Genomic DNA, 22201 nt, shown 5'->3' with positions numbered 1-22201 from the left:
CCGCGGGAACGCGCCGACACCACCCCCGCCCATGTCACGTGACGCGACCCCCCTCCGCTCTCCCCTGTCACGTGGGCGTGCCCGGCGGTTCCCGGAAGTGCGTCACGGGCTCGGGCCTGTCTCCGTTGTCGGCCCGCTCGGAACTTCGGCGCGGCACAAACAGACCGGAGCGGCGGGCGGGGCCGTGAGTGCGGGGAGGGCCGGGCCGGCCGGGCCGGGGCGGCGGCGGGGCCCGGGGGCGGCGAGCGGCGCCTGGGCCAGCGCGGGGTGAGGGCCGCAGCGGCGGGCAGGGCCCGGGGGCGGCGGGAGGCCGGGATGCGGCCCGTGGGCACGGGAGCTGGGGCGGCGGAGAGCGAGGCAGGCAGCGGATGGCGGTGGCGGCGGCCTGTGACGGGCTTGTGAGTGTAGAGAACCTGCGGGGCGGCAGGAGCTGGGCCCGCGGGGGCTGAGAGCGGTGCTCGGCAGGACGGGCCGAGCGCGGCAGCCCCGGGCAGGAGCCGGCGCGGTGACCTCGTGCTCTGCCCGCCGGGGCTGTTCACACAAACACCGTTCACACAAACACCGTTCACACAAACACCGTTCACACAAACACCGTTCACACTCCCTTTGCCCTCTCTCGGTGCCTGGGGCCGGGCAGCGGCGCTCGGGTGGCCAGAGGCCGCCGGCTGCTGTCTGGACGCTCTCATCACTATCCCTGCCCATGGCTGGCGGGTTGGAACTAGCTGATTTTCAAGGTCTGCTTCCAGTGCAGACCGTTCAGTGATCGTCCCCAGAACGAGGGAACTGGGCCTGCCGGGTTCCCCACTCAGCAGAAGGCTCACCGCTGTCACAGTGCGTTGGGCGCAAAGTGATTTCCACGTGGGTTGAAAACATTTTGTGTGACAGTGCTGGCTTGAGTAGCTGCCCCAAGGGACTCTGTGCTTGCCCTGGCTCCACCCGTGTGTCAGGCATGCCCAAAAACAAAAGTAAAAGTCAAGCTTGTGCCTTGGGATTTCTGGTCCCTCAGGGGAGCAAGAAATAGAAGATGACAGAAGTATCTGTGTACATTAGGGACGTGTTTCTGTTGGCTATGTTTAGGACATGGAGGATCCAAAAGTCCCTGGAAAGATGATGCTGTTGGGATAACCAACCTTCTCTGCAGCTACCCCTCGAAAGGCCTTTGGGCACTGATGGGGAATGCTGTGGACAAGAATCAGGGAGCTCCTCCTGCCAAGTACTAAACCTGCCCCAGGCATGGGACACAAATTGCATCTCATTGAGCACTTTCTGCTGTCCTTCCTGGTCTGGTGCTGCTCTGGGGAGGAGTGGCCCTTCTTGGCCTCTTGCTCCCTCTCCTCTGTCTAGTCAAAATATTTGCAGTCTCAGCATGAGCTGGGTTGGGAAACTGCTCGGGGGCAAGAAACAGGAGAAAGCCCTGGCTGGATCTTGGTCTGGTACACGCTGCGCACAAAGGGAGGGAGAGCAGAGGACGGGGAAGCACTTCTGATCCCCATAGCAGTATGGCCAGGCTTCCCTGGCTCTGAGGATTGAGTAAGGTTTTGTGGGAGTGCCCAGCTCATCAGGTGCTTCCCAGAGGTTCACTTGGCATCTAGCCAAAGCGGCCTTTCGCCATCTCTCCCCTGCAGTGACTCCTACCGTGCCAGCAGGAGTGGTGCCAAAACCTTTGTGCACCCAGGGGCTGAACATGCTGCCTGTGTGTGCATTTCCTGGTGGCAAAAAGTCTCTTATTCACCTATTCTAATCCCTGAGTAACCTGTGCTTTTGCCTTCACTCCTCCAAAACCTTGGGGTGTGTGCAGCAGCCTCAGGCTGCCATCAGTCTGGCAGCTGAAATGGGCAGAGCTCCAGGCCCCTTGGTTCCTGCCTGCTGTGAGGAATAGCTGTCAGCAAAGCACCCGAGGGAGCTGAGCCTTCAGCGAGGCATGAGAGCAGCAAGCTTCTCCTGGAGGAGTGACAAGCAGGCATGCAACCCTGTCTCTCTTCCTCACCCCTTCTTGGGCAGAGGCCTGTCCTTTCTCAGCCCTCCAGGACCCTACTCAGAGCTTGCTTTCAACCCTGACCAGTTGTTATCCTCTGCCACCCCTTTGGAGGTGCAGGAAGCAGGTGACAGGGTCTTGCCTAACCCTGTATGAAGCAATCACTGCTTCTTGAGTCCTATTTCTCCTGGGGTTTTCACCCTGGAGGGAAAAGAAATACCACAAAAAATGCTTTCCCGTGTTTGCCAAGCCCAGGTGAGCTTCTTCAGCACCAGTGGACTGGAGCTGAGTGACAGCATGCAGCTGGCATCAAAGGCCTAGCCTGGTGAATCACTGCCACTTTCCCTGCTGTGGGGGCCCTTCCCATTCCATCTGGAGCCAGAAATGCTTCTGCATCCTGGAGAGACCCAGTGAGTGCAGCAGCACGGAGATGATGCTGCTGTCCTCCCACACTCTTTCAAGCTCTGTGGACTCATACTGGACCCTGCTCAGCATCTCAGTCTCCAGGTCACTTAGGCCTCTCCACCGTGGGTGGCAGGAGTTGTCTGTGCCAGACAGTTGGGCTGGACTCAGCTTTTCACTTGGCTTCAGTGGTTCTTGGTGGTAAGGGCGGGTTGGCCTGAAGAGAAGTGGTTTGGATGCAGCACTGGTCATGGGGCTGGCTTTGCCAGAGCTGAGAGCAAGGTTAGGCTGCTTTTCTCTCTGGGGTTCTTCTCGGTTTGTGGCTAAGCTCCACATTTGTGGCTACTTGTTGCCCAAACATTTCTAGACAACAAATTCCCTGGCAACATGGGGCCAGCAGGACAGAGCTGGCAGTGTCCTTCTTCTGTCAGAGTGCCACCCTTGGAGGGTGCCACTGGCTGTGCCCATGCACAGCAAGGGGTCTGTGCTTGGCACATGGGTGAAAGCAGAACGGGGTGTTCCCGAGGGACAGCTTGTCTCCCACTGATGGAGGGGCAGGCTCAGTGGAGCTGGGCTAGGCCAAGGTGTTGTTGGGCTTTGCTCCATGTCCTCGCATGGGAGCTGGGCCGTGGGATGCATGTGAAACAGTGCACTGAGAGCTGTGGCAGGCAGCTGGCACCTGGGGGTGGGCAGGATCCGAGTGGCTGGGCCCGTTTCCTTGCTGCAAACCCCTGCAGGCTGGCAGGCACTGCCAGGGTCAGGGTGTGCAGCCAGGGCAGCGAGGGAGGAAACCTTCCCAGCTCTCTGCTCTCACAGCCTCCATGGAGACACCTCCAGTGGGACTGTTTTCTGTGGGTTGCTTTGTCTCTGCTCTCTCACTGCAGCGTGACACTGATGAGTGCACCTGGGCCAGCAGCTCCCAAACCCCGTGGGGGAGCTGGCTTTGTTGGGAGGGCATGTCTACAAAGTGGGCAGGGGTGAACAATTTACATGCCCTGCTCAGCCTAGTCTCTTCCTGGGGCATGAGGAGCAGAGGTGTCCTGTTTCCAGGGCAGGCCCCGCTGACGCTGTCTGTAAACTGGCTGGGAGATAAATATTCAAGGTGCAGTCATGCTGGTTAAGTTCCCAGCTAGTGGGAGAAGGGGGAGGAACTCTCTTTTTGCCAGGGAGCTGTGCTCTCATCTGTCATGGGAGACTGTCCCAGGCCTGCTTCCTTCTTAGGGTGTTACTGGCTCCTATTCTGGTGCTGTTACACAGGACACTGACTGAAATAGCTGTTGCTCCAAGCTGTGTGACAGGCTCCCCCCGTTGACTCTGGAAGCTCAGTTTTGCAGATCCAGGCCTCCTCATGTCCTTGCCCTCAGCTGTGTCTCTGGGTGTTAGTGCCAGCAGCTGCTCTGGGCTTGTGTTGCTATAGTGGGAGCCATGAGCATGACACTTGCTTTCCAGGTTTTTAATGCGTGCCACATACTGAAGACCCCTGATTGTATGTTGGGAGCTCTGACAAGCCCATGCCTTTGGCAGTAAGCATTGTAGCAGCTGTGATGAGGTAGGTTTCCTCACTGAGTGCTGCATGGGGCTTCCCATAAACACCATGGTGAAGGTCATGTAAGGGCACTGGCCCTGAGGCAAAGAGTGGATCCTGCTGCTGTTGGGCCTTTTCCACCTGCTCCTCCTGCCATGCTTGCTCTTTCCTCTCTTTAGGCCATTACTTCCTTGCCAGAGAGTTTGACCACAGAGAGTCGCCAAGATAGCTGGGCCAGGAAGAAAACGTCGCACCCCTGACCCAGACTCCATTACCGACCCCGGCGGGCTGTTTGTGTCCTCCAAACGGCTGAAAATGTCCAGCAGCACAAATGCCCCTGGCCAGAGGAGAGCGTCTCGGGGCTTGGATGATGCCACCAACAAGAAGAAGCAAAAGGATCGAGCCAATCAGGAAAGCAAGGAAGGTGAGAGCCCTTCAGCATCTCTGGTGAGCAGGCCTGTGGTGTCTCAGCCCCACAGCCTGGGAGCCTCTCAGCCATCTGCTGCAGGATAAGCAGATTTGACTAATCACTTCCTGCAGCTTATGGTAACCCGTGTTATGTGGGATCTTCTTCGACACAGTGTCCTCCCTGGACCTGTAACCTCCTTCCTTTGGGTGCTACTTAGCCCCAGCAATGTTAGGAAGGTTGGACCTGTGGCCTCATTACCTAAAGTCTGGAGCTGGCCTTGGTGATTGTTTCTAGACTCTGCTTTGGACTGGGTTTGATCTGCCCCAATCTAGTGAGAGTGGAACTGAAACCTGTAAGTGCTCTTGCAGCTAGGCAGCGCTGCTTCTTTCCCATCAGTTTGCTGAGGCCGGTGTTGTGAGGCAGTGACCAGGAGTGCAAGGCCTGCGGGTGGGGCTGGTGCTTTAGCTTCTGAGTCAGAACAGGGTGTGGCTCAGGTGAAGTGGTTGCTGTAGAGTAATTCCTTCTGTAACTGTCATGTATCCTTTGACAAAAATGATGCTTCTGGTGCAGGGGAATGCCTGCGGTCAGGATGCCTGTAAGAGTTTCTGGGCCTCTGGAAAGCTGTTTGATTTCCATGCCTGCTCCATTATGATTATTGTAACCTCAAAATCACAGGGTGTTTTATAGGCCAAGGTAATTGAGTGCTTGGCGAGGTCTGTGCCAGAGCAGCTGGGCGCAGTCCCCAATGTGAAATCCCACAGTGCAGAGCACAGCAGTGTGCTTTCTCTTGCGTGGGAGGAGTGTGCCTCTGGTAGGGCTTGACACTGCATCCTCTGATGTGGGGGCTGTCTTGAGGGCAGCCATGCTGCCCCTGTCCCCTCTGTGGGAGGTGGTGAGGGGCTGTAGATCTTCCAGGCAGTGCTGCTGCCATGCTTCTCACGCTGCCAGCCCCGCCGGCACCTTTGCACTAGCGGCTGTGGTGGTCAGCAGAAGTTTCCTGCTGGTTTGTAGCCAGTCAAGGGAGGCAGTGACAGCCCTCTGAGTGTTGTCGAGTGCAGACCACAGTTCCTGTTGCCACTATTTCTCTGCTCCAGGAGAAGGTGCTGTCACTTTGGGTCCCTTGCCTGGTAGAGTTCACTATCCTGTGGGGCTAGAGCAGGCTTAGAGACACTTCTGGCTGTTGGAGATAATTCTGTGAGTAGCAGGGATTAGGTGTCAGGTCAGTTTGGTTCTCCACCCTGATCTGGACGGAGGTTTTCAGATGTGGACATTGGCAGCTTGTGCAGGAATGGAAATGTTAAAGTGCAGCTGGGCCACGTGGTTCTCTGGTTACAGCAGAATTAGTTTGAGCATGACCAAACACCAGGTTCTTTCTGTCAGATCAAGACAGGACTCCTCTATATGGCTGGAGGCGGGGACCTGGTATACCAAGCTGGGCAACACAGCTGAGCCTGGATGCCAAAAGCTCACAATGAGATGTGCCTCGAAAAAGCAGTGCCTACATGGTGCAGAATTGTTGTGTTGCTCCCACTCTGGTACTGTTTAGACTAGGATATGGTGGTATGACCCAGAGCAGCTGTCCTGGCGCTGACTTGCTGCAGTGGTGCAGGCAGGACGCTGGGGAAGGAGAAGTGTGAGAAAGCAGAGGAGGGAAGTGGGCAACACATGCAGGATTAAAGGCCTGGACACAGATTCAGGGTAGATAGAGGTGATGTGTGAAATTTTCAGCATCAGCTTGCTGGCCTATGTTGTGAGGTGACAGAATGACAGACCTGCCTGCGCTCTCCTTCTCTGCCCACCAGTGTCTCGCCCTGAGCTCGAGCAGGCTGAGACTGCCCAGGAGAAGGACTTGGAGGGTAAGTCGAGGTGTGTGCCAGCTGTCAGTGCATGGCCATGGAGTGCCCTTGCCAAGGGATCTGAAGCTCTCACCTTGTTGTCCAGTGCTCTGGCATTGAGCAGAGCTAACATGAGCACTCCCTTGCCTCAGTGTTTATTTTAACAGTGTGTGGCCTTCCCAGGGGCAGCGAAGGGCTGTCTGCAAGGAAGAGGCCCTGGGTATGTGGCAGGCTGCTTGCAACTCAGGTGTCTCAGTGCCACTGAGCACAGGCCTGGGGCACCTCTCTGCTGACACCTGCTCTGCTTGTTTCTGAGTAGGACATGATGCTGTGCTGGGAACATCCCAAGCTGTGTCACCTTCTGGGCAGCATTGGCTGGTTTCTGTCTCAGTCCAGGCCTGCTTTAAGGAGAAAGTAGGATGTCTTTGTGCCCCAGGGGTAGAACAAACCCGATTGAAGTCAAGGTGATCAAAATCACTTCCTTGTGCTGAAGACTTCAGGGCATCAAAGGCCACACCTGGAGCGTGGCAGGCACACAATGGAAGTTCTGCGTGCACCAGAGTATCACTGCTGCACTCTTTTCTCACCCGTTACAGCATACTTGCCCCCTGGCCAGCTTGCCCATCTTTCATCCATGTTAGCCACGCTCACCTGGCAGGAGTACAGTGCTTTGATGGTTGCAGCTGGGCTGCTTAGTTTGCATATGTAAAGGTGAAGTGGCAATTTCTGATTGTGGTCAGAGTCCACCTAAATCCCCCAGAGTAATTCCGTGGCTTCCTCGTTCCTTGGGAAAGCAGTAATTGCTTTATCATTGGCAGGAGCCACCCTTTCTTCCCAGCTGCCACTGCTGCTTGTGGCAATGCCAAGAACAGCGCTGCCTTTCTGATCTCTCCGGTTCCCACTGGGATTCATCTGCCCTGCTGCAACATGTGTTCTTGTTTGTGGCCTGTCTGATGAGGGCAGGTCCCTTTTAATTGTCATGATCTGTGTTCCCTGCGGTGACCTCCTTAACTGCGTGTGTGTTCAGGCTTGCATTCCCCAGCCAAGGAGTGGGCACTTCAGGCTCATTCCACAGCAAGTGGGTGACACTTCCCTCCCTTTTCCTAGAGCTGCTGCTGGACTGGAAGCAGAATGCCGATGAGATCATTATCAAGTTGAATTTGGGCACTGGAGCTCTAAAGGCAGAGGATGTACGTGCTGATTTCACTGACACGGACTGTGTGGTCAGACTACCAGGTATGGGAATGGAGTAACTGCTGCAAGCATTTATCCATTGGGATTTGGCACAGCTCTGGGCCAAGCACAGGGTTGCTGCAGGCAGACATCAAACTTTTCCCTCAGAGGCAATGCCCTACTCTCATCTGGCACACACTCAGGCAGGAGACAGGGGTGATAGGAGAGCATTGTAGAGCTGGGGAGGGCAGGAGCTGGCCTCTGTGCCAAGTGAACAAATGTCCACGGCCGCGCCAGTGCGTCTCTGTCCCCTTCTTGCTGGGATGGCTGAGTCAGTCCCGGGTATCCTTTGGAAAAGAGACTGTGCCCCTGAGGGCGGGGAGGCCCAGGGCCTTCCCGCTGGGAAGAAGGCCAGCCAGATGTACAAAGCAAGTTCAGGGAAGCTGGCTGGAGCCCTGGAAGGCTCCTGGGGTATGGTGGCAGTCTGCCTGCAGCCTTCTTGGCTCTGAATGAGTGCTTCCTTCATCCTGGGGGCAGGTGAAAGGGGGCTGTGGGTTAGGTGACAGCTGCCTGGAGCACTGCCTGAGGTACTGGTTCCCCTCTGCTTTACAGATGGGCGCCAGTGGAGCTGTCAGTTCTATGAGGAGATTGAGGGCTCCTGCAGCAAGATCCAGTGCAAGAAGGGCAACTTTCTACAGCTTGTGCTGCAGAAGAAGATCCCACTCCATAACTGGTCTTCACTTCTGGTAAGGAGGGAATGATCAGTCTATTAAGGGAACTTGCAGAGCTGGGGTGAGCTCGGAGCTCCCTGCTGTTGAGCTGCCCAGGGAGCAACATGGGACACATCTATGTGCTGCATGAGCCATCTGCTACTGTCCCAGGGAGTCATACCCCTGTTTCTGCCTGCCGTGCATTCCCAGGTTCTGGAGTAGAGTCCTGGTGCAGTCTGGGAAGGGGGAGCGAGGGTGAGGGTTGATAGGGATCCTGAAAGATGCTGCTACCTGAGTACCTTCCCACTGTGCTGCATTGCTTTTTACAGAAGAAAAGGAAAGATGGATCCAAAGAAGTGGCCAAAGGGGCTGCGTGCTGGGAGAATGGGAAGGAGAAGGCTGCTTCTGCAGAGTTGATCCCTGAAGAGCCGAGGGCTGAAGGCACAGAGCCACCAAGATCCCGGCGGGAGCCCTCCAACCCCAAGCGTGCTCCGGGAAGAAGCGAGGTCCTGGGAGGGAAAAGCCCAGCCAGCCCAGGGACACAGAGTGGCCCCAGTGCCAAGCGGGCAGTATACCTCAAAGTAGCTCCCACAGAAGAGGAGCCGAATGCCAGGGTCACCGGGAACACAGAGCCCAGCAAAGGGCATGGCGGGAGGGCCGGCAGCCGCCGCAATGGCAGAGCCAGCCACGTCGATGCACCTGCAGCCCTTGCAGACCTCGCACTGCCACTCGAGAAGGTACCTGGGGACTTGGCTGGACAGGGTGCCCCTGCTTCCTCTGCGCTGTGCAGGGGATGCAGGACCCATCCCTGCTGATGAGGATGAGGTGGGCTCCGGGATACTGAGGGCTGATAGGAGGACCTGTGGTGGAGGAGAGGGTGAAGTGAGGATCCTGCAGTTGCTGTGCTGTAGTGCTAGTGGGGCTGAACTGGCATGGGATGTGCGGGGGAAGCAGGTGTTATGGAGCTGTGCCTTACTGGCTGGCAGGAGCCACAGTGGTTGGGCCAGGGCAGCTCAGGGGTGACAGTGTCTGTGTTTCAAGGTGTCTTTCTGTATTGAAAGGCTGTGGTTTTGGCCAAAGAGACTGTTCCCGTGGAGATGCCACCTCTCGCGTCTACCGCAGAGGTGCTCCCGCACCGTGTTGCCACCTGTGTTGAGAAGAGAGTCCTGCAGCCAGGCAGCCCTACTGAGGCCTTGCGGAGCCAGGACTGCCTGCCCATCCTGGGAGAGAGCTCTAAGGCAGTTCCAGTGGCCACCCCTCCCATGGGCAGAGATGGTGAGAAGAGGGACTGGTCCAAGGACGACGTGGCTCTGGAAGCAGCAGCTGATGGTGAGTGGCCAGCGCCCATGGGGTGAGCCTGGTCAGAAAGGTCCATCTGCTCAGGACCTTTCCTGGGTCAGCTTACAGCCACAACATGCAAGTAAGGTAACCTCTCTCTCCATGGCTTTCCTTACTCAGAGCCAGAGCCTTTTGTAAGCCTGACCTTTGTCAAGAATGACTCATATGAGAAGGGCAATGATCTGGTGGTGGTGCATGTCTATGTGAAGGAGATCCACAAGGAGACATCCAAGGTGTTGTTCCGGGAACAAGACTTCACACTGGTGTTCCAGACGAGGTACAAGTTTGCCTCTGCCAGGGCGCTGCAGAGCTCCTGATTGCGGCTGGGCTACTTGTTTGTTCACCTCTGCTCACTCCCAATTTCTCTGCAGTGATACGAACTTCCTTCGTCTCCATCCTGGCTGTGGGCCCCACACGGTGTTCCGGTGGCAGGTGAAGCTCAGGTATGAGTGCTGTCCTTCTAACCCACACCAGGGCAGGGGAGGTGAGAGTGCAGAGCTGGAACAGGAGCCAGTCCCGTCTGGCGGTTCTGTACAGGGAATGCTCATTTCTGCATCTGGAGGTTTTGCTTGCACCATGCTACACTGGTGCCCTGAGCCTGGTCTGCCTTGGCGGTGTGTTTGCTTGCAGGGGAGGAAATCCCAGTGTCTCCTTGCCTGTAGTTTGCCCCAGGCTGTTCTAGAGCACTTGGGGACAGAGCCAGACCAGCCTTGTGCCCTTTGGGCAGGATGTGCAGCAGGAGAGAGCCAAGGAGAATGGATCTGTCAGAAAAGGGGCGCTCTATATGCTCAGTGTGGCCAAGCTTGAGGGTTTCCACCCTGCTTTGTCAGGGCTACCTCAGGATTTGTGCTAGCAGGGTCCCTACTGCCCAGAGGCCATGGGTCTGCTATGCCAAGGCTTTGGCATGTCTGAGGCTGCTGTGGGGTCTGGGGCACCTCTGACTTGCTGCGTGCCTTGCAGGAACCTTATTGAGCCGGACCAGTGCACGTACAACTTCACGGTGTCTCGCATTGATGTCTGCCTGAAGAAACGCCAGAGCCAGCGCTGGGGGGGGCTGGAGGCTCCAGCCACACGAGGTCTGCACCCTGCCTTCGTGTCCTGCCTGCCTGCTGCACTGCAGTGGGCCATGGCCCCTCCTCATCACTGCCAGCTGCCAGCTGGAGCTGGATCCTCTGGCGTGGGTTGGTGGGGAAGGAGAGGGGCTAAGTGGGTGCAGGTGGTAGGGATGTGAGGCAGGGTGTGAGCCAAGTGATAGGGGAAGGGCACTGCTGTTTCCCTTGCTCACGGGTAGGAGAGAGCCTGTGCAAGTGTGGACTGAGCAGTTCAGCCCGTCTGTGGACAGTGTGTGGTGCTGCTAACCACAGGCCCACCCTTCCCCCTTTTTAAGGTGCAGTGGGTGGTGCAAAGGTTGCCATGCCTACAGGCCCTACCCCTCTGGATAAGAACCCTCCGGGCAGTAACCAGCACCCCCTCTCCAGCAAGGAAGAGGCCCGAACCAGTGACAAAGAGAAGCCACGTGTGGAAGATGGGGCTCTGGATGGTGTGGCAGCCCGTACGGCTCCAGAGCACTTGGCAGTGAAGCAAGAGCCACACATTCCTTCGGTGAGTGTGGTCACACTGGGTCTGACCTGGGTAGGGGAAAGAGAGACACCTCCTCAGTGCCACTCTGGAGACTGAAGTACTCCTGGAGGAGGAGGTGGTGCCCCTCACTCATAGTTGGCAGGGTTGGGGGCAACTGTTGGCCTCTCTGTCCCAGTCCAAGTGGGAGGTCTCTGTCCCAGTCCAAGTGGGAGGGCTCCAGCCCTCTCTAAGGGTTTTCTTGGGTTTTTGAGTTCCTCTGGTGTTCCCAGAGAGACTCCCTGACTGCCACACCCTCACACCTGCCTCTGCTTTGGCAGCCCAAACCAACATGTATGGTGCCACCGATGACACACAGCCCAGTGAGTGCCGAGAGTGTGGAGGATGATGAGGATGAGGATGAGAAGAAGAAGGTCTGCCTGCCTGGCTTCACAGGTCTGGTGAACCTGGGCAACACCTGCTTCATGAACAGTGTCATCCAGTCCCTGTCCAACACCCGGGAGCTGCGTGACTACTTCCACGGTGAGCCCACATGGGGAGCCCAGCAGAGCTTGACCCCTTAGATTATGAAGCCAGCAGCCACCCTGAGCTCCTGCATTTCTTACAGATCGGTCCTTTGAGTCAGAAATCAATTATAACAACCCGCTGGGGACAGGTGGACGCCTGGCCATCGGCTTTGCCATGCTGCTCAGAGCACTTTGGAAGGGCACACACCATGCCTTCCAGCCCTCTAAACTGAAGGTAGGGCCCCTGGCATTGGTGCTCACAGGAGCAGCTGTGGGTCCCCAGCATTCCTTTTTGGGCACCTGGCTGCCCTGCAAGTGCCACAGAGAGCTGTGGCTGTGGGTGGGTGCAGCCAGGGTTTTTGCATGGAGCAGGCAGTGCTATCAGAGGTCTGCTGACCAGCCCTGACTACTGTGCTCTCCACAGGCAATTGTGGCCAGCAAGGCCAGCCAGTTCACTGGCTATGCCCAGCATGATGCTCAGGAGTTCATGGCCTTCCTGCTTGATGGCCTGCACGAGGACCTTAACCGTATCCAGAACAAGCCCTACACAGAGACTGTTGACTCGGATGGGAGGCCTGATGAGGTGAGGGTGTTCCTCCCCCAAAGTCACCAGGTAGAGCAGCCTGGATGGTTTTATGAGGTGCTAAGCCCTTTCTTCCTGCAGGTGGTAGCTGAGGAGGCTTGGCAACGACACAAGATGAGGAATGACTCGTTCATAGTAGACCTCTTCCAGGGCCAGTACAAATCCAAGCTTGTCTGCCCAATGTGCTCCAAGGTAGGGCAGCCCTGAAAGTTTCTGTCCCTGTCCTGGTTGTGCAGAAGTAGGCTTCTGACCCTCAGAGAGCACAGGTCACAGGGCAAGGCTGGTTCCACTGGATCTGCTGCTCAGCAACAAGCACTTCCCACAGCTGAGTGTGTTTTTGTTCTGCAGGTGTCTATTACCTTTGACCCCTTCCTGTACCTCCCCGTGCCCCTCCCACAGAAGCAAAAGGTGCTGACTGTCTACTACTTTGCAAAGGAGCCCCACAAGAAACCCATCAAGGTAAAGGATACCTTCTACCCTGGGGAGGGAGCCTAAGAAGGCTCCTGGAGGTGCCCTAGGCAGCTGGTCATGTGCCAACCAACTGAGCCCTGTGTTAAGTAAGGGCCCTCATGCCTTAGTGTGGTGTGACTAATGTGGCACTTTCTCGGTGGCAGTTCCTCGTGAGTATCAGCAAGGAGAACTCCAGTGCCATGGAGGTACTTGATTCAGTTGCCCACAGTGTGCGTGTGAAACCAGAGAACCTGCGCCTGGCAGAGGTGAGAGTGTTGGGCAGATACCTGCTCTGGAGGGTTAGGCCACCACAGTAGGGGCTGGGGATGTCCATCTTTCCCTGTGAGGTGGTGAGCTGAGCACAGCATCCTTGGGCTCCTGCTCTTCCCACAGCTCACTGTGAGGCTGAGGTCTGTGGCTCTCTGAGGAGAGGAGACATAGGGCAGCCTTCACACAGGCATGCTCCACTGCTTTCCTGGCAGGTGATCAAGAATCATTTCCACCGCATGTTCCTGCCATCTAACTCACTAGACACAGTCTCGCCAACGGACCTGCTGCTTTGCTTTGAGGTGCTGTCCCCAGAGCTGGCGAAGGAGCGTGTGGTGGAGCTTCAGGTCCAGCAGGTAAGAAGGCATATTGGGATTAATGGGAGGGATGCAGGAGGGCTGAGCACTGAACAGGAGGGGCAGAACTGCACACGAGGGCAGTTAGCTACAGCGAGCATGGATGCCCACCGAGGCTGCCTTGTCCTGCCCAGGTGCCCTTCCCTGTCCAACGGGTCCTTTCTCCTGCAGCGTCCACAGGTGCCCAGTGGCCCTGTTGCCAAGTGTGCAGCCTGCCAGAAGAAGCAGCTGCCAGAGGATGAGAAGCTCAAGCGCTGCACGAGGTGCTATCGAGTTGGTTACTGCAACGTGTGAGTTGGCTTGGTGCCTGGCAGGGATGGAGGATCTCCTGCTGTGAAGGGCTGGATGGGAGAGCTCTGCCTGCTGGGAGAAGGTGGGATGGATCTGCCCTTTGGGATGGAGCCAGTTGAACTCCTGGTGTTCCCCTTGTCGCCAGCACACTCCTCTGGCCCTGCACTGCTCCTTCCCAGGCTGTTCAATGATGCTGAGTTCAGCAGGGGCTGTTTGTATGTCTGACATGCTGCGTATATGTTACAGGGCATGTCAGAAAACACATTGGCCAGACCACAAGGCTTCGTGCCGTCCTGAGAACATCGGTTTCCCCTTCCTCATCAGTGTGCCCGAGTCCCGCCTCACCTACGCCCGCCTGGCCCAGCTGCTGGAGGGCTATGCAAGGTGAGAGTCTGGGGAAGGAGGGGGCTTCTGCCCCAGAGCTGAGCTCAGCCCCATGTCTGGCCAGCTCTAACTCCCACCTCCATGCCCAGGTACTCAGTCAGCGTGTTCCAGCCTCCATTCCAGTTGGGCCGGATGTCACCAGAGCAGGGGCTGCAGCCTCTGCACTCGGACAAGCTGGAGCCCCTGGCCAAGAGCAGCTGTTCAGCAGCCACCTCTGTCCCCGAGCTGGGAGATGGGGACAGGGTTTCCAGCCTCCCTCAGGAGCCCCCACTCTCCCCAGCTGTGCCTGAGCTGCAGCCAGAGATGGGGGATACTACCACTGTCCGGAGCAAGGTCCTGACAGCTAGGAGTTCCCTCCTGAGCTTGGATTCGGGGTTCTCTGAGCACATGGAGTCGCAGGGTGACAACTGTTGTGAGAAGGAGCCGTCCTATGAGAGAGCCCTCAAGCCAGAAGGTAAGAGGTGCTGAAGCGCTGGCTGTGTCTGTGCCAGGAGCTCAGGCAGTTCTCCCTCCTTGGGGTGACCTCCCAGCACAACATCTCTTCTCCCCTTGTGAGCTTGGTTTGGAGACTTCTTGGGATCACAGATGAGGCCATGGGAGCTTTGTTTTGGCATTCTTGCATCACCTGAAATGCCTGTCTACCCACGCTCTGCCCTGCCCTGGCAAAGCCCAGGGTGTAGAGCAGAGACCTGATGAGCAGAGAGCTGTTGTTGTGGGAGAGGTGGGAAAGTAGGGGCTGGCAGAAGTCCTGTGGGAGCAAGGCAGAGCTGGTGCAGGATGAGCCCCTGGGGGCTGTGAGCAAAGCACTTCGCTCGCTCTGACTCAGCTGCATGGGACCAGCCTCTCGCGCTCGGCTGCCTGGCTGTCACGTTTCCAGACACTCGTCTCAGGATGGCAGCAATGTGCAGTGAAGGGGCAAGGCAGGCAGAGGAGCACAGCTTGCCAGGGGCAGGCGCCTGCTAAAAATAGTCAAGGACACGGGCACGTGGTTGTGTCCCTTCAAGGCCGTAGCATGTGAGGTGGGGGTGGGGGCGCTGCAAATTCTTGGCCCCTATGCAAGGCAGACAGGCAGTGCCACCACAAATCTGTCTCTGCCTATTCACAGCTGCCATCCCTGGGTACCAGCACACTCCAGACTCACTGAGTGGCCGTGCCACACAGTTCTACATCACTAAGATTGACGCTGCCAACCGAGAGCACAAGCTGGAAGATAAAGGTGAGCCAGAGCCCTGTAAGGCACCTTCATCCCTTACAGCCTCGGGCAGGGTAGTGGATCTGCCTGGCCAGGGTGCCAGAGTCTGCCTGGCACAAGATGAGCCCAGGTGTCCACACTGGACAGTAAAAGCTGCATCTGATAGGGGAAGGAAGGGCTCTGCTGCACAGAGCTTCTGTCTAGAAGCTCTTCTTGGGCATGACATTCCTGCTCTTCTCAGCAAATAGGCCGATTCCTTCCAACCTCTTGTATTCTCAGAGGGTCTGTGATCTCTGGGTCACCTCTTTGTATGAATGGGATGCCCACACCAAGTGCTGGTTGTGAGGGTGGTTCTGATGAGAGGGTTGTGCCAGTGTTGCACCCTGCAGGCTGAGGCGCTCTGCATGATGAACCTGGCCAGGGGGGTACCTGCCCATTTCTGGCAGCACTTTTTGATCTCTGTATCTAACCGGGATGGGCAAGATTGCTCCAGCAAAGTGGCCTGGTCTATCCTGGTTGGATAGGTGTGTGAGGTCTGTGCCCCTTCACAGGTGACACCCCCCTGGATCTGACAGACGACTGCTCTCTTGCCCTGGTCTGGAAGAACAATGAGCGCCTCAAGGAATTTGTGTTGGTAGAATCCAAGGAGTTGGAGTGTGTGGAGGACCCAGGCTCGGCCAGCGAAGCAGCCCGGGCTGGCCACTTCACCCTGGAGCAGTGCCTCAATCTCTTCACGAAGCCTGAAGTCCTGGCCCCAGAGGAAGCGTGGTGAGGAAGGCAGCAGGGTGGGTTCCAGCCAGCAGGCCCAGACAGCAGCAGGGGTTTCCCAGGAGCTGCCCGGGCCTGCACGCTGTTTCTACTGGCAGCCAGGAACAATGGGCTGGCTTTCCCTGTGCACTTGGAAGGGCTAAGCCAGCAGGGAGCAAAGCTAGTGCTCTGCAGGACTGTACTGGCCTGCCCCTGACAGAGGAGGCTGAGTCCTCCCTCATACCCTTTGCCAGCCCTGCATGTGGGGGCCCTGGGGCTGAGCTGGGCTGCAAGGACTGAGGCTCTCCCCATGCCAGTAACGAGCACACTCTTTCCCTAGGTACTGCCCCAAGTGCAAGCAGCACCGTGAGGCTTCCAAGCAGCTGATGCTGTGGCGGCTGCCCAACGTCCTCATCATCCAGCTCAAGCGCTTCTCCTTCCGCAGCTTTATTTGGAGGGACAAGATCAATGACATGGTGGACTTCCCTGTCCGGTGAGAGCCCAGGGGATGATGTGCCTGGATTGGCATTGCCTCTGCTTACCTGCAACCCAGCCTGCATAACACTGATCACCCTTGACGGTCACTGTATCTCTCTACAGGAGTCTGGACCTGAGCAAGTTCTGCATTGGTCGGAAGGGTGAGCAGCAGCTGCCTATGTATGACCTGTATGCTGTGATCAACCACTATGGAGGCATGATTGGAGGGCACTACACAGCGTACGCCCGCCTGCCCAACGACAAGAACAGCCAGCGCAGCGACGTGGGTGAGCATCTGTCATCCTTGCCACCCCTCTGCTCCTGCAGCCATGACTTGTCTGCTTGCTTAACCCTTCCTCCTTCTCAGGCTGGCGGCTCTTTGACGACAGCACAGTCACCACCGTGGATGAGAGCCAGGTGGTGACCAGATACGCCTATGTCCTCTTCTACCGCCGGAGGAACTCTCCTGTGGAGAGACCCCTGCCAGGGCATCCCTCAGACCACCGTGCCGAGCGCACCCCCTCTGCCGAAGCTGCTGCCAGCCAGGTGAGCACTTGCGTCCCTTTCGCCGCTGTTGGACCCACAGAGCCTTGAAATGCGCTCAGGGGCCCACATGCAGGGCCCTGCCCATCTTTACCTGCACCCTCAGAGCCTGGTGCAGCTGTGGTGCAGTGCCTGTACCCCTTTGATACCAGAGAGCTTGTGTCAGCTGGGCATTGGAGCCTGTCTTGCCTTATTCTCACTGTGGGCTTGGGACAGTCCCTGTCCTGAGGGGTCACAGGAGAGCTGGTTTTCTCATTAGTGTGGAAGTGCTGATGGGAGGGTGCTGGAAGAGGAAGAAAGGGGCCACAGCCTCACTGGGGTCTGCATTGGAGGAGGCGCTGTGAGCGGTGTGGTAGGATCTGGTCGTGACAGGGAGCAGTAAGAACTTGCCCTCCGGAGCTACTTTGAAGGCAGGGTGGGGAACACTTTCTGCTGGGGCCCAACTCAGGGCCAAGCCAAGTGCAAAAAAGGTAAATGCCAGTGCTGAGCCAGAGGCCTGGCAGCCTTCACAGGGTGCTGTAGAGAAACCTGCCAGAGCGAGCTCTGTTGCTGGGTGGCCTGGGAGGGAGGGACTGGGGGTGGGCCAGACGGCAGGGTGCTTTCAGAATGCTTTCAGTGGTAGGGAATGGCTGCACTGATCTTAAGAAAGTCAGGAAGGCCTAGGCTGGTGCCCACCTGGTGAGACCCCATGTACCATTGTGCTGAAGACGTTTCCTCCATGCTCAGCACCTCTGTGGGCCTGCAGAGTCTGAGGAAAATGCTCAGTTCATCTCCAGCATGACTGCACGTGTGCCCAGAGGGGCCCTTCTGGCCTGGCCTCCCTGCCCCTCTGGCTCATCTTCCCCTTGGCCTGGTGCTGGTTAGGCATCCCTTGGGCAGCTCTGCCCTTTTGCCTGAGGACCAGCTGTCTGTCTCTGAGGCTGGCAGGGCTGTCTGGCATGTTGGTGTCTGCCTGCTTGGGCTGTTCCTGCCCTGTGTGTGTGTCCTGGAGCAGCCCCACTCACTGGAGGCACCCTGAGCAATGAGAAAGCTGCGGTGCTTTTCACACACTGGTGGTGAGAGGCTTCAGGGTCCGAACTGGTACTGTGGCGCACTGTATGCCCCATGGCACTGGGGTTCATCAGGTTGCTCTGTGGCATTGGGGCCCATTGGGCCCCTGGCAGCACCGGTTCCCCTGCAGTAATGGGATGCATTGGATCCCAGTGGGGCTCAGCAGGTCCCCAAGCACCCTGGACCACCTGCACCCTCCGTGGCACTGGGTGCCCTCCAGAGATCTGCTCCCTGACTGGCTGCTCTGCATGATCACCGCCATGAAGGGCCAAGCTGTGGTTGGCTGCCTATGGAAAATCCTTCCGGAACCTGGGCTACGATTGGTTGTCAGAACATTCTTACCCACCAAAGCAGAGCTGTGACTGGCTGTACTGGCACTGTGCCTCCTGCTCCTGCTGCTCCAGCTGGCTCTGGATTGGCTGTCATTTGAAAGATCCTGTTGGGATCACAGAAGCTGGGCTGTGATTAGCTGCTGCCTACTCCCTTGCCTCCCGGACCCACCAATGCAAGTGCATCTGCTCCATCAGGATCCAGCTGCTGGCTTCGCTCCCTGCAGTCCCGTGAAGACCCTGCCCGGCAGCTGCCCACGCTCCCTCCCACAGAGCCACCCACTGGAGCCCCACACACCAGAGACCCCGAAGAGCTGCGGGGGTGGGCGCGACCGTGATGGTGCTGCATGGGGAGGCGGGCTGGCTGGGCACGGGGCTGGGCTTGCAGGCAGCCGCCTGCCCCGGGGGATGGCAAGGGGTGTTGCCCGTTGTGTTCTCCAAGTGCTGACGCAGGTTTCCACATCGCAGGCTTCTCTGATCTGGCAGGAACTGGAGGCTGAAGAACAAGAGCTGCAGCTTGAGGCACCCCAAAGGCCTGCAAGAAACTCTTGGAGGCCCTGCGGCCAGAAGCGAAGTCCGGGCACCCCTCAGCACCCAGATGAAGGCTGCGTCAGATACTTTGTTCTGGCCACCACAGCTGCAATTGTGGCTCTCTTCCTGAACGTCTTCTACCCACTCATTTACCAGCCCCGCTGGAGATAGGCCCAGGCGCGTGGCCAGCTGCGGGAGCAGGGCCGCCAGGGCACGCGCCGTCCCAGGACGCTATGAGACGAAGACATGAGGCAGCAGGACAGAAATCGCTGGGAAAGACTCGCCAAGGGAAACATGGGGCTGTCGGCTCCTGTCTGTCTGCTCTGGCATCTCCTGTGCCAGCTGGCAGGCCTGTGTGGCCAGCCTGCTACTTTGCCAAGGCACAGCCCAGAACCAGAAGCTCCTTTGCCCTTCCTTGCTGCCCACTGGGAGTGGGGCAGGCCTCAAGGCTATCTGCTGCTCAAGAACGGACATTGCTGCTCCAGTGTTGCAGGGGCCTGAGAGCCCTGTGGGCACTTCAGCTATCTCTGCTTGGCTCCCAAGAAGGAAGTGGAGACCTGCCGGGAGGCTGCAGCAAGGGCAGGATGCCCTGACACGGGCCCTGGCTGGCCACCTCTCTCAGCTGTGCTGCTGCAGGAACCTTGAGCTCCCCTGTGGCTGGGACTACCCACGGTCCTTGGCCAGCCCAGTTTGCCCTGCTAGCCTTCTGCTGAGCCTTCTGGTGCCAGTTGCCTGTGCACTGGGAGTGTGTGTGCTGCACTCCTGTGCTGGGACTGGACAGGCTTGTCACCAAGGGCTTGTGTGCTTCCCTGCTCAGCCCCAGACAGTGCTGGGGAGCCTGGCAATCCAGACTGAGGTGCCATGGTGAGCACCTATCTCTGTGGGTCACTGCCTCCCACCAGTCCGTGGGGCTGTGTGCTGGCAGCATCTGGGGGAGTTGGCCTCTTCAGGGCAGCGTGGTGCAGCACCTCATTTGCGAGGATACAGCTGCCCATGCTGCAGGAGAGGCATGGGGTCAGGGAGCACAGATATGACCATGGTGCATTAATAAAGCCAGGTTTTCCAAAGAAATGCAGCATTCCTGTCCTGTGTGCTGGGACTCCCACACAGAGGCAAGGACTCTACACTGGGGTCACCTGAGGCCACTCTGTGACCCAGCTGGCACCAGGACCATCCATTGGGCTTTGCTGGGTGTCTGGTGCACCTTGTGTGGCAGCAGGCTCAGGAGTGAGCTCTGCCTGCCCATGCCATGGGGCACAGGCTGGGCTCCGGTCCCAGCTGTAGAGTGGTATAGCCTCATGGGACACGTGCAGGGCGTGGCGAGCCCAGCAGGGCCAGGAGCAGGCAGTCCCCTGAGGCTGGGGCACAGGCTGCCACTCCAACCGTGTCTGACATTGAGACGTGTTGCCCTTGGCTGAATGTGGCTCAGACAGCTCTGGCGTATCTGGGTGTGAGAGGTGACTTCAGAACCCTGTGACTTTCTTTTCTGTCTCCACTGCTGTTCTGCTGGCAGTGCCCTCAGCTGGCCTGGGAGAGATGCTTTGCAGTGAAGGGGTTTGTCTGCGTTTTAGCCCGGGGCCTGAGCTGAACTCCCTCTACCTCTGTCCCACACCCCTCCTCCACGTGCTGAGGTTTACTCCCCTCCCAGGCAGGTCCCAGCCGGGGAGCCCGGCAGGGCTGTGCCGTGGTCATGAGGTGCCTGTCCTGGAACAGTCGCCTCATTGTCTACAGCCCTGGGTCTCAGCAGCTTCCCCCGCTCACCCACAATGCCGGCCTCGTGGGTCTGAGTCAGTGCCCAGCGCCGGTGGGCTGACCTCTGCTCCAACTGGTGCTGGCACCCCAGGGTTGGGGCCCACAAGCTGCTGCCTGCACCTGCCTGCCCTCACCGGTGGTGGGTGGCCGGCATGAGGCCTGACAAGGTGCTCTGAGCCCTGGAAATCCCCTCTGGCCCTGCTCTGTTCCTCAGACCTCCAGCAGGCACTGGCAGCGTGCCTGTGGCCCGTCACTGCCACCCGTGCTGGGGTGCAGGGCTCTGCTCCCACCACCAGTGGCTGAGCAGCCCTGGGGCAGGAGTGTGCTGCGGTCTTGCCCTCCTGCTGAGCCGGAGGGGATTCCTCCAGCGGCCCTGGGCACGCTGCTTCCCTCTGTCCTGCCGTGGGGTTTGCCACCAACTGCTGCTCTTTAAGCCCAGGAGCTGCACATTCTGTGTGTGGGGCTATGTCCCCTCTGGGCACCTCTCCAGCCCCCCGGGAGCAAGGGAGGTAGATGGGTGGGCAGGATGCAAGTCTCCCTCTCATGCCCACCTTCTGCTTGCAGGGACTGCCCCCGGTGCCGTTCGGATCCGGTCTGGCCCCCGAAGGAGCCCCGCCGCTGGCTGCGGAAGGCCTCCCCGAGCGTTTTGCCAGCCCCGCCGAGTGCCCAGCCCCCTCCTACAGCAGCATGGAAGAAGTCGACTAGGGTGTCATGGGGGGCCTGGCCTGGGAGTGTGGGCCAGGCCAGGCACTGGGGGGTGGGGGGTTGGGGGGAATCGGGGTTTGTCCTGCGCTCATTAAACTCTCTGAACTCCACTCGCCTCTGCTGCCTGCTATCCCTTGGGCCCTTCTGCCCCCTGGGTCAGGGCACCATGTCCCCAGTGTGCTGTTAGGACCCCCAGCACCCTACTGCCACAGGTACCCTCGTGCTCCGGTGTTCACTGGTGCGACTTGGTGCTCGCTATCCCCTAATATCCCTCAGGGACTGGTGCCATTGCCGGGTGCACTCCACAGCAGCGGCAGGGGACACAGTGTTCCCTGCTGCCTCATGTGCTCTGCTGCTGGCTGCACCCTGTTGTCTTGTGTCCCCTGTGCAAATCCTGCCGCTTTAGTGCCCCGTGTCTTCTGCGCCCTGCTGCTAGTGGGGCGAGACGTGCAAGTCCCGGAGTTGTAGTGCCTGTTGTGCGCTGAAGTGCCTCGTCCCCCGCTGCCTGTCTTGTCGCCTGCTGTCCCTAGCGCTCTGCTCCCTGGTGCCCCCGGGCGTGCGCTACTGCCTTGTGTCCCTCGTGCCCAATATCCACCGTTGCTAAGGCCGTCCCTCGCTGTCCGTAGTGCCCGGAATCCCACCGGGTGTGCCTTGTCCCCCCGTGCCCCCCGCCTCGCCCCGGGGCCGGTGCCAGTGCGTCGGAACTGCAAGTCCCGTCAAGCCGCGGGCGGGTGGCGCGGCCAATGGGGCTCGGGGGGCGGTGCGGCCGGTCGCTGCCTCCGCCGCCGCCCGGTGCCGCGGCGCAGAGAGCCCCGGAGCGGCCGCGCGGCGCCGGCCCCGCAGCCCGGCTCTGAGCCGCCCGCCCGGCCCGGCCCGCCCCGCCGCGCCCCGCCGCCCTCAATGAGGTTCTTCCGACTCACCTTCAAGTGCTTCGTGGATTGCTTCTGAGCCCCCCTCGGCCACGGAGCCGCCCCCGACCCGCCCCCGCTCCCCGGCCCCCCGCGACATGCCCCCCGTCCCCACCGACACGGCCGCTCCGCAGCCGCCCGACGCCCCGCGACGTGACGCCGCCGCCGCCACAGCCGCGGCCGCC

At 58.8% G+C, this 22201-nt stretch overlaps 1 protein-coding gene across 8 annotated transcripts; it reads left to right on the top strand.

Moving 5' to 3' along the window:
- Window positions 1-59: 59 nt before the first annotated feature.
- On the top strand, window positions 60-21192 carry USP19 (ubiquitin specific peptidase 19). 8 transcript variants are annotated; one of them, XM_050979456.1, is made up of 28 exons: window positions 60-184; window positions 3827-3926; window positions 4082-4326; window positions 6114-6167; window positions 7254-7382; window positions 7932-8065; window positions 8359-8766; window positions 9091-9358; window positions 9488-9644; window positions 9739-9810; window positions 10328-10443; window positions 10761-10969; window positions 11266-11467; window positions 11553-11686; window positions 11876-12034; window positions 12116-12226; window positions 12383-12493; window positions 12649-12750; window positions 12967-13107; window positions 13279-13397; window positions 13645-13782; window positions 13872-14236; window positions 14888-14998; window positions 15526-15742; window positions 16062-16214; window positions 16322-16485; window positions 16566-16744; window positions 20968-21192. In XM_050979456.1, the coding sequence occupies exons 3-28, from the start codon at window positions 4218-4220 to the stop codon at window positions 21106-21108; spliced, it is 4203 nt and encodes a 1400-aa protein (XP_050835413.1). In that variant the 5' UTR covers window positions 60-184; window positions 3827-3926; window positions 4082-4217; the 3' UTR covers window positions 21109-21192. The 8 variants fall into 8 exon arrangements, with proteins under 8 accessions (XP_050835413.1, XP_050835408.1, XP_050835407.1 ...); XM_050979451.1 differs by lacking the exon at window positions 20968-21192 and adding an exon at window positions 18589-20942 and having other exon boundaries at window positions 10755-10969; XM_050979455.1 differs by having other exon boundaries at window positions 77-184; window positions 10755-10969.
- Window positions 21193-22201: the final 1009 nt, after the last annotated feature.

Source organism: Serinus canaria, chromosome 12 (assembly GCF_022539315.1).
Source record: "Serinus canaria isolate serCan28SL12 chromosome 12, serCan2020, whole genome shotgun sequence".
NCBI classification, from domain to species: Eukaryota; Metazoa; Chordata; class Aves; order Passeriformes; family Fringillidae; genus Serinus; species Serinus canaria.
The sequence above is the reverse complement of the archived record's forward strand: the minus strand, read 5'-3'. Positions and strand labels throughout refer to the sequence as shown.

Bases quoted from the DNA above. Each gene is read 5' to 3' on its own strand.
- USP19 (XM_050979451.1), top strand. From the start codon at position 4,218: ATGTCCAGCAGCACAAATGCCCCTGGCCAGAGGAGAGCGTCTCGGGGC. The intron at 7,383-7,931 runs GTATGGGAATGG...TCTGCTTTACAG, and splicing joins CTGTGTGGTCAGACTACCAG to ATGGGCGCCAGTGGAGCTGT. The intron at 11,687-11,875 runs GTAGGGCCCCTG...TGCTCTCCACAG, and splicing joins TCCAGCCCTCTAAACTGAAG to GCAATTGTGGCCAGCAAGGC.